This window comes from Corythoichthys intestinalis, chromosome 11 (genome assembly GCF_030265065.1).
Source record: "Corythoichthys intestinalis isolate RoL2023-P3 chromosome 11, ASM3026506v1, whole genome shotgun sequence".
Classification (NCBI taxonomy): Eukaryota; Metazoa; Chordata; class Actinopteri; order Syngnathiformes; family Syngnathidae; genus Corythoichthys; species Corythoichthys intestinalis.
Window position 1 is genome coordinate 30,700,139 of NC_080405.1, and position 14,710 is coordinate 30,714,848.

The 14,710-nt window shown below is 39.2% G+C and overlaps 1 protein-coding gene across 5 annotated transcripts in view; it reads right to left on the bottom strand.

The window, feature by feature from the left end:
* Positions 1-530: 530 nt before the first annotated feature.
* Positions 531-14,710, bottom strand: part of tex11 (testis expressed 11) — a 33,943-nt gene continuing 19,763 nt past the window's right edge. For all 5 annotated transcript variants that reach the window (XM_057849761.1, XM_057849760.1, XM_057849758.1 and 2 more), the window contains 10 exons: positions 12,933-12,973; positions 12,783-12,860; positions 12,635-12,705; positions 12,441-12,554; positions 12,296-12,368; positions 12,080-12,229; positions 9,201-9,309; positions 9,016-9,133; positions 4,463-4,630; positions 531-786 (listed from right to left, as the gene is read on the bottom strand). In XM_057849761.1, coding sequence (XP_057705744.1) covers positions 712-786; positions 4,463-4,630; positions 9,016-9,133; positions 9,201-9,309; positions 12,080-12,229; positions 12,296-12,368; positions 12,441-12,554; positions 12,635-12,705; positions 12,783-12,860; positions 12,933-12,973 — 997 coding nt within the window. In that variant the 3' untranslated portion in view covers positions 531-711. The remainder of the gene's footprint in view (positions 787-4,462; positions 4,631-9,015; positions 9,134-9,200; positions 9,310-12,079; positions 12,230-12,295; positions 12,369-12,440; positions 12,555-12,634; positions 12,706-12,782; positions 12,861-12,932; positions 12,974-14,710) is intronic.

The window sequence follows — 14,710 nt, forward strand, 5'->3', positions numbered from 1 at the left end:
AAAAAAACGTCACTGATATAATTTAGGTTGCACTGAGATGTTCTTCAAAATTAAAACCACGGTGAAAAAATTCCAGACTTACGACAGCTAATTTAATACTTTTAATACCTTTAATAATGGAAAACTAAATTCAATGCTTTTTTAATACTTTTAATAACCCGCGGGTACCCTGTAGTTAGTTCGATGTACTTACAATCTGCCAGCTTGTAATTGTCTCCTGTCTTCTTCCAAAATTACAACTGGGTGATGGCGCTTTAGATGTTCATTCATGGCCAACGTGCAGCCAAATTTAGCATTGAAGAGAGAGGACACAACAGTGTACCCTCCTTTTTTGTTGAAATAAGTCAATGTTTTGGCCACTCTGGCGCGCTTTTTTGGCTTTGTGTCGCTTTCCCCGCTTGCATACCAAGCGTCCGACATTAAAAAAAAATCTCCCAAATATTCCCCATTGGCTCCTATTGACATTAAACAAAAAACTCAATTGTTTTTTTTTTTTTTTTAATGAAACAAAACAGCTCACGTTGATAATTTTATAACATACGTTTGTAATTGAAGGCCACATTGAATTAACTTTTTACATTTTTTTAACCCTTAAATGTCTCTCGAAACCTCAACTAGTGCAAACGTTTACCAACCACTGACAGAGGACGTGTTGAAAAGTGAATTAATCATACATTACCAAGATGAAACAAGCCACCCGCCCCAGTCTGTTTATGCTACATTGAAAGATGTGGCGTTCTTTTCCTTTTCCAGACGATTCAGGATTTCACCGTAGAGACCGGACATCTGCCGACATGGGAATTGGGTAAAACAACAAATAATCACCATACTTCACTAGAAATCTCAGCAGTTACTTATTGAAGTACAGTGATCTCTCGCTATTTCGCGCCCTCAGTCCAACGCGGGTATTTTTTTTTTTTTTCAATTAAGATATAAATAAATACAGATGAGCTGTCATGTAGTCTCACTCTCCCTCCTGCTGCACTTGTTTGGTCAGGCAGTGCACTAAAGTTGACAATGATTGACAGACGTTTAGGTTTGATGTTGCCACACATGCTTGGAAGCCCAAGCTTCAAAGCGACGCATGTGTCAATCATCGTTTAACTTGCTAAACAGTTGCTGTGGCAACTCATTGTGTAAGTGAGCAGCTTCAGCGGAGTTTTTCTCTAATTATACTTTTGGGGGGAAAAAAGTGAAAAAACGTCTTATATGTACATCTTTTTCCAATGCTAAATCTAAGTAAATACATTGAACACAAAGAAAAAAAAAATTGGGTGGGGGGGGGGGGCGCTACTTTGCGATTTTTCACTTATTGCTGCGGGTTCTGGTCCCGATTAACCGCGAAAAACGAGGGATCACTGTAATATCTGTCTGAAAATGGTTTTTAATACTGAAATTATTATATAATACAGTACTGAAATTCAGTCAAAAAAAGTCAGTCGTGAACATGTAAAGAATTCAGTTGCAAAAAAAATCCGTCTTTACCTAGATGTTGCAAATAAATATTCTGTGGCTACATTTTTTTTGTGACTTCAAGGGTATGACAACACATGGGGAAATGCTAATATTCCATCATTTATCCATCAACGCATGCCTTTTGAATTCATATCATGCCACTTCGTGTAATTACATACATCGCAACACCAAGAAAATGATAGAAATTAGGTCGATTGTCAAGCTAAAACGACCCGCCCCCGAGATGCCGGAAATCTAGCATATTGTGTGCGTGACGTCACTATAAGGCAGTGCTTCTCAATTATTTTCTGTTACGCCCCCCCAAGGAAGGCGTAAATGTTTCGCCCCCCCAAACTCTGCCGCCACTGTAAATAGTATCATTTGTCTATATTACTATTATAAGTACACCTCTGCCTCACATTGTATCCTTTTTTTCTATTAGAGAAAATAACAGAGATCAACTTATAAAGTATAACTTTATTAACAGTTTTGTTTGTAACCGAAAACATTTAACGTGCATCAATTTGCCTGAATTACAGAAAAAAAAAAGTCACATCCAAACTGTAAAAATACTCAAGGTAAATTTTTGACCGTATGATACTGAAAAATAAAATCAGTAAATAATAACAAATTCAAATTGATTAGAAACATGAACGCATGAGGACAATATGCCAAAAAATTTGACCGGAAAAACAAAACTGAATAGAAAAAGAAGAAAAAAGTGTCTTTGGGTAGAAGGACAGTTTTTATTTTCGCTGCTCACTGCTCACAGTATCACCTCCAGTTTGCAATGGTGTGGGGTTATTTTGCACTGAGCATGCTAACAGTGCTCACTGGTTTACTGATATAACAGTGACAAAGCGGGACGATTGTTGGCAATATTCGACACGTTTTCGCTGAAAACAACCAAGCGGCTTATCAATGAGATTGGGCTCTAATGTGTTTAAGTGGCGTCTTAATTGATTTGGCTTCCGGCTGTCCGCTATAATCATTTTTAGACACAGTAAACAGTGGCCTTTCCTCATCTACCACTGTATTAAATGTCAAAGCCAAAAGGCAAACAGCCCGAAAAATTCTCGGCGGCCGAGGGAGAACCGTAGGTGAGGGCGGTCGTTGTGACGATCCCAAGCCGAAAATGGCACCTCTCGGGTGGACACGTGAGAACCGGAGAAGACAGTGGGTCGCTGCGTGAGTCCGGCCGGAAAACGGCTTCCGAAAACGGCGCACAGCTCTCCAGTCTCCAGCTCTTCATGACATGAGTCTCTTCCGTGTGCTCTTGCTTACTTCAAAAATACTGCGCACTTTGAAAATGAGAGCGCCACTGCCACCCACTGAGTGGATGTGCAAGTACACTTTTTTCTAGTAGGGCCAAAAAAAAAAAAAAAAAAACATGTTCCCCGAGGTCACACGCGCCACACCTGGCATCGCTTTGCGCCCCCATGGGGGGGCGCGCCCCACTATTTGAGAAGTACTGCTATAAGGAAACAACCGGCTCAGTGCTTAGTATTGAATGGCGGCGATGATGGCGGACAATTTTGTTTCTATCCGACGTAACGAACATTCTTCTAATGGTGACGAGGAGAGTTATGAACCTTTCTTTGGTGTTTTGGGTTATCAATTTGAGCCCAAACGAAAGCCAATGCAGCCTAATGAAAGCATCATTGAGGGGAGCAATCACACTGACGAAACACCGGCGGCAACAGAAACACCAAATGGTTTTTTTTTGCATTTCTTTTTGTGAAGCTGATACACCGTGACCGCAAAATAAAGTAATGTATAGAATAATTATCATTTAATGTGCTATCATTGGTTTTCGCTCTGCCAACCGACACAAATATGAATGGGATTACAGGATTTGTTCTATATATTTTACGAGCGATAATTTATACATGTGTCCAGTCCTATATCCAATGTGTGATATGTTTTTTATTATAAAAGAGTACTCACTCTGGCCATTTCCCTCCTTTGCTTTGCCTGGGGTGGTGGGGTGGTCTCATCAGAGCCAGTCATCGTCCTCTTTCTTGTTATCTCGGGACATTTAGGTGGCTGCGCGTGTAGGTGGGCACCGCATCTGCTTTCAGCAGCAATTTCTTAGCAAAACCTGATTTCATTTGTCCATAGTTCGTATAGCTTTCAGGTGTAAAATGTGCACCACACAAAACCGTGCCGGAGGCTGGGTCTGCAAAATTAGCCCTCGTAGCACTGACGAACTTTACTCATTGTCTGCATAGTCCAGCTCTTTTTCTCGCGTTCGGGAACTCGTGGCTACTACATTGCGACAAATGGCTATTTGTAAACCACATAGCATGACAGGTTTGAACAATTTTAGCGATTTTTTGATAAAACACGAACGCAACTCTCTCGTCGATAAACAATGATGGCAGCTGCCTCGACCTTTTGTTTCCTTATTATGACGTCTCCGCCCCATTCGGCTGTTTCGGGAATACTTTCGGAAATGTTCGTAATTTTCGATCTATTTTCGATAATTGCTCATGAATGCGATTTATTTTTTTGTTAACTTTATTAATATTTGTTATCTTGCCACATAACGGTTCTATTGATATCTCACAGCCCCTTAGTGTTTTCATACCCTTTAATTTCTGCAAGTCAATTTCAAATGCATTGAAGTTCAGCCGCACAAAATTCACAAAACAATATGTGGTCGTGGAAAAAAATTAGTTGCAAAAAATGGAGTCGCAAAAATTCCATCACAACAAATTCAATTGCGAAAAATTGCAAAATATTACCTCTATGCTCCAAATACATTTTTTGGAGTCTGAATTTTTGTGCCCCAATTTCTACTGTATGTGTCAAAATGCAGTCGTAAAAAATTTGGTTGCAAACATTCAAATGCAAAGATTTCAGTTGTTTAAAAAATCTGTTGCAAAAATATTCAGACACAAAAAAATGATGCAAATGAACTTTTTGTGACGTTTTCATGACTGAATTTTAACGCTGAAACAAAAATTTATATTCAATTTCCAATGGCACTGATTTACATTCTTACCTGAGTCTTGTAACCGTCTTTCAGAGGTCCCAAATAGCGCAAGAAGCTCATGGCCAGTCCACACCACTTCTCGGCCTCCTGGTAACGCTTCAGACAGAAGAGCTCCACGCCAGTATTCCAAGCACAGGTCAGCAGCCACAGGATCTGCATCTCCGGAAGGCCATTCGGCTAAAGGCAAGATCCGGAAAAGGGCCAGATGGGCAAGTAGTCATATGATTCCTGCAGGGTTCCTTCCAGTGGTGACTTGAAATAATTTGATGCCTCTTTCAGGCTTTCCAATTGGCAGGAAAGAAAGCATCCGCTAGCTAATTCAGGGGTTTGTTTGGTATTCATTTCGCCATGAAAGCACATCAATGTCTAATCACTCTGGGTGGAACGTCCGCCAAAAATCATAATTTGGTAAGTGCGCTAGTTTTATACAGTGTTCGGAAAGTTCCTATTTCTATGCGAATAGTTACCATTAACGGTGCTCGGCATCCAATCCATTTGGACCGGGAGCGTTGGCAGCAATAATTTGCTGCTAGTCAGCAAGAGCAATGGGAAAGATGAGCATTCACAGCTAGGCCTCCCAGTTTAAATGAATTGGACATTTATCCTAGACAATGGCAAGTAACAAGTTAAAAACTATGAAATTGAAAAAAATAAAATAAAATTACCTAGAGAGCATTATTGGCAACCATAAATGCAGCAGAATTGTATATAAAATGTTAGAATTTGTGATGGTCGCATGTAATGAAGCCAGGTTTTAATGGGTTAAGTTTTTTTAAATTATGAGCAAGTAGAGTACTTAGTAGTAGTAGTAGTAGACCTCTGCCTAAGCAGCCAAATTCACAGCATTGCCATATTTGGTAGAGTGGGCACTCCTTTTAGATATGAAGCAAATTATCATGTTGTCTGACCTCTGTGACCTTCGATCTCTGACCCCATAATTAAATCACCTCTTCCATTTCATAGTACAAACATATCTTTCAAGTTCGACAATAATTCCTTTCTTAGTTTGTTTCTTACCGTTATCTAGATCACAAACAAACATAACCAAATATATAACCTTCACCTTCCATAGGTTTCACCTACTGGCGGAGGTAAAAAAAAATTGTACAATACTTAGAGCCGGGCGGTTAACCGAAAATTTTGACCATGTCGGTAAATTAAGTTTTTTAATGAAACAAAAAAAAAATTGAAGTTTTTCAGCCGGCTATGACTATGTTTTGTTTGGAAATGCTCATTCCCCTTTATGAAAGCAACCAGTGTCAAACAAACAAACAGACGCCCGGTACGCTAACGCTAGCTGCTAACGCTACAAGTGACCGTGACGGAGTCGGATAATAAGGAAACGACTACTGGTAGCCAGGCCACATGCATTTCGAGTATAGCATTAGTAGATGCTCATAGTGTGGTGTTGATGCCAAGAAAAGAACTTGACGTCGTCGGCTGTCTGGAAAAAATTGGATTCGAGAAGGACGAAGTCGCCATCAACACCTGTGACAGCGGCTCTAGACTTGTCGAAGCAGGTGAACTTAATGAGTGGATTGGGCGCAGACTGCATCAGTCGCATTATTTTATCTCTGTGTGTGATTTCTCTGATAGCTTTTATGATCGTACAGCATTCGGCACAAAGTATAATCCAACAGTGTAGCCTATAGACCCTACTCACCTACGTCACAAAATGACGTGTCGCTGTATCCGGCCGCTATTCTCATTGTTTTCAATTAGTCGTGCAAGTTATAGAGTAATTCATGGAAGCCCCGGTGTTATCTGACGCTGTAAACTCATTGGATGCGTTGCATAAAGGCGTTATGTGGAAAAGCTTCAGTTTATCCATTCGCCAGATCCATATCTGATGCCTAAATCGATGTTTTTCGACCCGCTGTCTTCGCCGTCTTTGCCTGACATCTGCTACCCTGATATTTATAACTATCTTGTCCACACAAAATCAGCCTATTCTCACTAAAGTTTGAAAAACTTTAAGAGCTTGGAGGCTTATATATACTTCGTTGCTGGTTGGGTGAAACAGGTCCTCGTCCACAAAAATTCGGCAGGAATCTATCTTGTGCTCGGGAAGGTGAGTTACGAAATGTTCAATTCAAAATCTTTTGTTCTTGCTAACATCCACTGTCAAGTATAATGTATTTCATGTCATTTGTCAATGGAGCTAGGGCTTTTAATGTTTATATGGTTTAGCGATAGCACTCTCACTACATACATATATAATATGTAATAAATATGAATTGCGATAGCACTACTCCAGATTGTCCCTAGTTGAATTTTTTTTATGGCTTTTGACCTCAATAGTGAAATTCTAAATTAATTGTATGACAACTGTCTTATTATCCCCTTATAATTATATATTTTCAGGTAGTTCATTCACAACATCTGAGTGTATGTTGTCGACGAATAGCCTAGCAATGATCTTAATTGTGGTTGTCAGCCCAAAACCCTCTAAATATATATTAAATGCATCTTACCAGATATAAAATGACTACTACATAATCTGTGGTAATCGTTTGGAGCCCAGTTTTCTCGTCGAATTGCAGCAATCCATCTCGCTCTCCTCTCCGGGTCTCTCGGAATACGGTAGAACTTCAAGTCTCTCCGTCTATCTTCTCTGTTATTGCAACCGACCGCCACACACGCCTTCGCCATTTTGAATATTAATGTTAACGAGCAGAAAAACAAGCCATAATAAGAGGAATTTAAGAAGCGGTAATGCTTTAACATGACGAGTAGACGGACAACATGGCGCGGGGGCGTGGCTGTGACGTCACGTGAGTAGGGTCTATACTAGGGCTGTCCCAAACGACTAATTTTCTCCCGATTAGTCAGCCGACTATTTTTACGATTAGTCGACTAATCTAATAATTTTAAAAAATGTTTTTTTGTTTTGTTTTTGTTTACTAATTTAGCAATGAAATTTTGTTGACGCTTATCAATTCACAAAAAACATATTGGAACACCTAAATTATTTACTAAAGTACAAATAAACACATAAATAACAATAATAGATCACAAATAAACAATGACTTCAAATGCTGATAGAATTAACTAGTGTAGCATCCCGATTGAAAAGATGGTCTCTTAAACTGATGGTTTACAACTTTTATTCCATCCTTGATGTAATCACACTGTAAGAGCTACGGTGCACACAAATAAAACAACACAATTAGAAATTAACGAAAACTTTTCACCTTTTTCCTTTTAAACCTTATTTATATATCAATGAATTGCCTATATGAATTGCCTTTACCTTAATTTATTACCTTATCATTGACAATCTCTTCCTTGAGTGCAATCGCTGTATATACTGTATATATTTAACGTTATAAAATTTTCTATACCATAAAATAAACAATAACATGAAATAAACCTTTCAGTTAGCAATACTAATAGCACTTATAGGCCCATTGTCAATGAAACATTATTATTTAGTAAAGCGACAGCACCCTCTGGTGTACAAAAAATGCAAAAAAATTTTTTTACAAACGGTGACGGCACTTGAGGTGTTTATTCACGGCCGACGTGCAGCCAAGCTTGGCAGTGAAGAGACAGGACACAAGAGTGTATTTCTTTGAAATAAGTCAATGTTTTGGACACTCTGGTGCGCTTTTTTGGCTTTGTGCCGCTTTCCCCGCTTGCATACAGAGCATCCGACATTCTGAACTTTCCGCGCATATATTTTTTTAACCCTTCATTAACCGTCGACGGTATGTTGTGCTCGTCGACGGATTTACGTCATCGATGACGTCGACTATGTCGACTAGTCGGGACAGCTCTAGTCTATACGATGACCGTTTAATGGCCACAGCTATTTTTCTGTATGTGCTTGCTTTATTCTGTGTCATAACTGCCATCATAAAATCTTAAATGTTTCATTAGCATGCAAGTTAGCGCAGTATAGCTTAAATAATGTGTATGTGGAAACACAGTAAACACTTGTAATGAGTAATCATGTCACAAAAAACATAAACAATAAGTTGTCTGATACTCAGTTCTCTGTTTGAAATGTACTGTTCAAGCCCCTCTTGCTGTGAGTCATTTGTGTTACAATGTCCATATTGATATTTATAATGTTGTACATTGTTCAAGTCATACAAGCTGTAATAATTGTTCATACTTGATTGCTCATTGTTTACAAGATATTTTATATACTTAATGTTTACACTGCATGTAGTATTGTTAAATATGTTAAATTGTAAGTTGGTAAATAAATCAATGAGAAACGGCTAATTTTTATTTCATGCATTGATTCAGATTTTCCGCTTGGGCGAATTTATCGTCATTTATCGTTATCAAGGTAATCTGCTCAGTTGACCCTGATACGTACTTAATGCCATATCGCCCAGTCCTAACAGTACTCACTCTTAAACTGAGAACCCATGAGCAACTTTTATTTAGATGCTTTTATTCTGAAGCAAGCATTCTTTTGTTTTTGAAGCAGCTTGAGAAAATTCGCCGGTTTTTGTTCACTTCTTTTGTAAGCTACTCTTCAGTTTTAATTATCAATACTTCAAGTGAATGTGGGATTCTTGAACTACATGTCTAAAGGGCTGACTCACAGTGGCGGCGATGAGGGCCCGCGCCTCCTCATAGTAGTCCTGCGCCTCGAGTAGCAGGTGGGTGTCCATGTTGGACGCACCGCTGGGGAGGGTGAGATTGATGAGTTGGTGGAGACACCTGCTGATAAGACGACAACCAATCAGAGATGCTCGGTGACTCTGAGGATGACGCACCAGAATCGTGCCTGAACTGCGCTGTCTCTGTTTGAGGTTGTTTCTTGTGGAGCGATAGCGCCACCCTCAGGGCTTTCTTGCTTAGCAACGGAAAGTACGCTGGAGGCTCTGTAGACAATGCTGAAATGATACAAAAAAATGTGTAACTAATTTTCTGTTATTAATGGTGATTGACATCCAATCCATTTTGACAGGGACGGGGTGGCCGAGTCAGCATATTTTGATTACAAAACAATATAGAGGACACTTGGCCCATCTGGATACAAACATACAGACAGACAGACAGACTTCCTTTATTGTCAATCCAGGCAGTTCAAAGATTCCTTATAATTTCAAAATAGTTAAAGTTCACATGTATAGACCGAATTTACCTAGCGATAAATAGCATTACAAGCTCATTACAACTACATGTATGAAGGGTTTACACCTAATATTCAATAGGAAAGAAGGAGGAAAGTTGAGAATGTATGACTATTACTACTGGATACACTGCTGGCCAAAAGTATTGGCACCCCTGCAATTCTGTCAGATAAAGCTCAATTTCCCCCAGAAAATGATTGCAATTACAAATGCTTTGGTAGTAATATCTTCATTTATTTTGCTTGCAATGAAAAAACACAAAAGAGAATGGAAAAAAATAATTAAATCATTATCATTCACACAAAACTCCAAAAATGGGCCGGACATAAGTATTGGCACCCTTTGAAAAATCATGTGATGCTTCTCTAATTTGAGTAATTACCAGCACCTGTTACTTACATGTGGCATATAACAGGTAGTGGCAATAACTAAATCACACTCGCAGCCAGTTAAACTGGATTAAAGTTGACTCAACCTCTGTCTTGTGTCCTTGTGTGTACCAACCACATTGAGCATGGAGAAAAGAAAGAAGACCAAAGAACTGTCTCAGGACTTGAGAAGCAAAATTGTGAGGAAGCATGGGAAATCTCTAGGCTACAAGTCCATCTTCAAAGACCTGAATGTTCCTGTATCTACCGTGCGCAGTGTCATCAATAAGTGTAAAGCCCATGGCACTGTGGCTAACCTCCCTAGATGTTGACGGAAAAGAAAAATTGACGAGAGAGTTCACCGAAAGATTGTGCGGATGGTGGATAAAGAAACTCGACTAACATCCAAACAAGTTCAGCTGTTCAGCTGTCCTGCACTCCGAGGGTGCAACAATGTGCACCCGTACTATCCGTCGGCGTCTGAGTGAAAAAGGTCTCAATGCTAGGATACCCAGGAAGACCCCACGTCTGACCCAGAGACATAAAAAAGCCAGGCTGGAGTTTGATAAAACCTACCTGAGAAAGCCAAAAAGATTTTTGGAAGAATGTTCTCTGGTCAGAAGAGACAAACGTAAAGCTTTTTGGGAAAAGGCATCAACATAGAGTTTACAGGGGAAAAAAACGAGGCCTTCAAAGAAAAGAACACTGTCCCCACAGTCACACCTAGCGAAGGTTCCCTGATGTTTTGGGGTTGCTTTACTCCCTCTGGCACTGGACTGCTTGACTGTGTGCATGGTATTATGAAAGCTGGGTCTCCCTCAGAGGTCATGGGTCTTCCAGCAGGCCAATGACCCAAAACACACCTCAAAAAACACTAGAAAATGTTTTGAGAGAAAGCACTGGATACTTTTGAAGTTGCCAGCAAAGAGTCCAGACCTGAATCCCATAGAACACCTGTGGAGAGATCTGAAAATGGCAGTTTGGAGAAGGCACCCTTCAAATCTCAGAGACATGGAGCAGTTGGCCAAAGAAGAATGGTCTAAAATTCCAGCAGACCATTGTAAGAAACTCGCTGATGGACACCGGAAGCGGCTGTTTGCGGTTATTTTGTCTAAAGGTTGTGCTACCAAGTTTTAGGCTGAGGGTTCCAATACTTTTGTCCGGCCCATTTTTGGAGTTTCGTGTAAAACGATAATGATTTAATTTTTTTCCCATTCTCTTTTGTGTTTTTTCATTGCAAGCAAAATAAATGACGATATTACATACTACTACATACTATACATACTTTTTTCATACTTTTCTATGAAAAAAAACAGAAAGAATAAATGTCAAATAACATCTAGTTTAAACTGAGAGAAATGCCTCTGTTTTTATAATTTTTAAAAAGTAAGTTGCCATAATTGAAGTATCGCAATACGTAACAGATGGCCACAGGTATCGCGATACAGATCAGATCGTGACATAAGTGGCTCGTCCCAGCCCAAAGATTAATAATAAAAAATTGGAGTAATAAATAATAAAAGTTAATTTGATAGGAATTTTAGAAATTATGTGTAATATGTTATTACAATCCATGTATTAAAAAACCTAAACAGTCTTGAAAAAAAGAAATAATCTAACAAACAAAAATACTATGGAATTCAGGGCAATAGCAAAGAGCTGGTACAGGTTTGTTCACATATTGACCTTAAGATGTCGCCATTGTGCTTTCAAACATATCATCAGATGCTGTTAATGTTTAATTTTTATACTTTCTTTTGTAGCGAGAAGCCTTGCGCGGCGTATAAAGCACTGACACGATCCCTGCATTTATTCTATTATTGATATCCTAAAATTTTACAGTGTTAAGTTAGGTTGTTATGTCATGCTAATAATTACAAGTTGGGGAAAAAAATGAATACATGAATAAATAAAGATTAGGGGAAGCAGCGAACCATTTCGTGCATATATTTGTTTTTTGTTTTTAGTCAAGTTTGCCATCGTTAACTTGACATAACAATGAAAAGCATATACACATTTTTGCACAGTTAGGGATGCTCATCAGGGCATGCCGTGTCTAGATCACTGAACAGAAGCACACCGTACATTATTTTCAATTTGTGAAAAGTAACTGGGCAGCATGTAAAAAGTGGACACATACGGGGAAAACTCATCTACTTTACCTGCAATGGTCTCTAGCAGTTTAACCTCCAGGTCATCCCGCTCCAGAACAGAGTCCAGCAAACTCTCCACACTCGGGTCATTGAGTTTGACACGTGCCTCAAACTCATAAAGCAACAGCATCTTGTCCGTTGTGTCGTTAAAGGAGCTTCCTGAAATACAAAATGGCCGTCTTGGACTTCAACTTGACTTCCAGTTTCAACTTCAGTTGACTTGACCTGTTCCTCTGAGGGTTTTCCACAACTCTGCACATAACGCAATGTGTTCCAGAGCTTGGCTGAGATCTTGTTTCTGGAAAGCGCATGGAAACACATCAGTATATCCACTGGAAAAGACGTTTGAGTGTTTTTTTGGCACACAAACCCGGTCGGCGTGAGTAGAGTCCCTGCAGAACTGTAGAGCTGCTGCGACGGCCATGAGCAGGCACGTCTTTTGTGCCGAGAGGACAGCGCGATCAGGGCGACAAATCTGCGAAAGCTGAATAAAACAAACGCATTGGAACACTGTTCGGTTACTATCCAATCCTTGACGTACTATTGAGCTGAAGGTGCACTTACCCGATATGAGAGCACAAAAAAATCTCGCATTTTTTCAGGGTTGCTCTCACATTGCAAAGCTGAATTCCATGCTGCATTCGATGCACAGAGAGAACGCAAATGAATCTGAGTGTTGACATTTTTCGTCACTACTAAAGTCCTTTGGTACCGATCTTCCTGAACCAGTCGGCTTCCTCCGCGCATTGCTCCGCTGTCAAGCTCGGCCGCGGTGAAAGCTTCTGAAGGGCTGCGGTGTTGGCAAGCAAAAAAACTTAGCACACGCTATATATATTTTAAAAAACTACTCGAGCGCACGTACCAATCTTTAAATAAGGCATCAGCACATCCAGACTCTCGTCTCTGCAACGTTATCAGAGGGGTATGCCGTTGAAATATTTTCAATCAATGTCAATGTTTACATCCAACCAATCACCCTTTCAAAATCGGGTTTCTGGCAGTAAAACTGTTATGCTAGGTTACAAGAAAAAAAAACACCAATATGTTCATATTCCGTTTTAGACTTTTACACTTTTCCAAGGTGAAATCTGGTCATGTAAACCGAAATAATAGGGTTTCCCCCAGTGCTTTATAAGTAGGACTGCATCTATCTATTATTTTAGTAGTTGATGAATTGATGAACTATTAAGTTCGAATAATTCAGTATTCGGATAAGGAACATAAAAAATTAAAATACCTGATCTGAGCCTCAAACAGTGTGAAAAAAATAAATAAATGAGGATCTATGTACAACAAAAGAACAATTGGCTAACTTACATAGCGAATGTCTGCTAGCTTATGCTATAAAATGCTAACTTTTTTTTTTAAATTTTTTTACACAATGCTCTTAACAAATGGTACAGATACATATTCCCACAAAAAGAAAAACGCTAAATTAAACCAAATTACAAATGCAAAACATTAGCTCAAACAAAAACTTAGCTTATGTTGGCCTTAACAGGGAGCAGCTGGATTCAGCTATGTGAAATGAGGCAGACTATAGGGCAGTGTATCCACCCAAATCAATAAAACTAAATGCAAACGCTTTCAAAACAAACCGCTACAACGCCACTTTAATTAAACGAATACTCGAAGCAGCAAAATTTAATTCGAATCTTTTTTTCTAATCGAATACTCGAGTTAATCAATTAATCGTTGCAGCATTGTTTATAAGCCTGGCGGCCTGCAAGGCTTCTAGTTGCTTTCTTGCCAGGCTAAAACAGTGCTACAAAACAAAGTATAAAATGTATATATATTCTAACCACATTTGAACAAAGTCTGGTGATACACAAGTAGTCCCCGGGTTACGAACGAGTTCTGTTCCTATGCTGGCGACGCAATGAATTTCCACGCAAATCGGAATTAACCCTTTAAGCACCCCTAAATACCCCTAAATCTCAAAATAACTACACAAAAAACATGTATTATATGTCATTGTACAGTCCTTGCCAAGACGTTGGAGCCAAGTCTTAGCTTGACAGCGAACTAAGCTGTAATCTTTCTCCTCTCTCACTCGACTACGCGACTTCTTCGTGGGAGCAAATGCGCTCTTCTTCGTGTGTACATCCACTCTTACTCGCGTGCGTACTACCTGCTCCATGCTTCCTGCGGCAAATTAAAAGCATGCATCACCAAACAAAAGTCAACATTAAAACCAAATACACGTTTTGCCAAAGGGCAGAACGATCAGATGATGTATTAATAAAAATATATAAAAGATACTGTGAGTTACAATAAGATACTATTAATACGACTAAAAAAATGGACAAAATAGAGGACAAGACTCTGGCATCGTTAAGTCAAAATCACGTAATTCGGGTACGTTGTAACCCGGGGACAACCTGAAGTTGAAAGCGCAATGGCGAGATCCTATGGTCCATTGTGAACAAACATGTCCCAGTGCTTTGCACTGAATTGCATTGTATTTTGTTTGTCAAAACTGTATTTCAAGCATTGTTTTTGGAAGCCCTTATAATTTTTGTCTTCGTCTTTTGGATGATAATACTTATTAGTCTTAGTCATATTTTAGTCATTTCAAAATGTGTTTTGTCTTCGTCTAGTTTTTGTTGACGAAAACTAAGACTAATTTCATCTAATTTT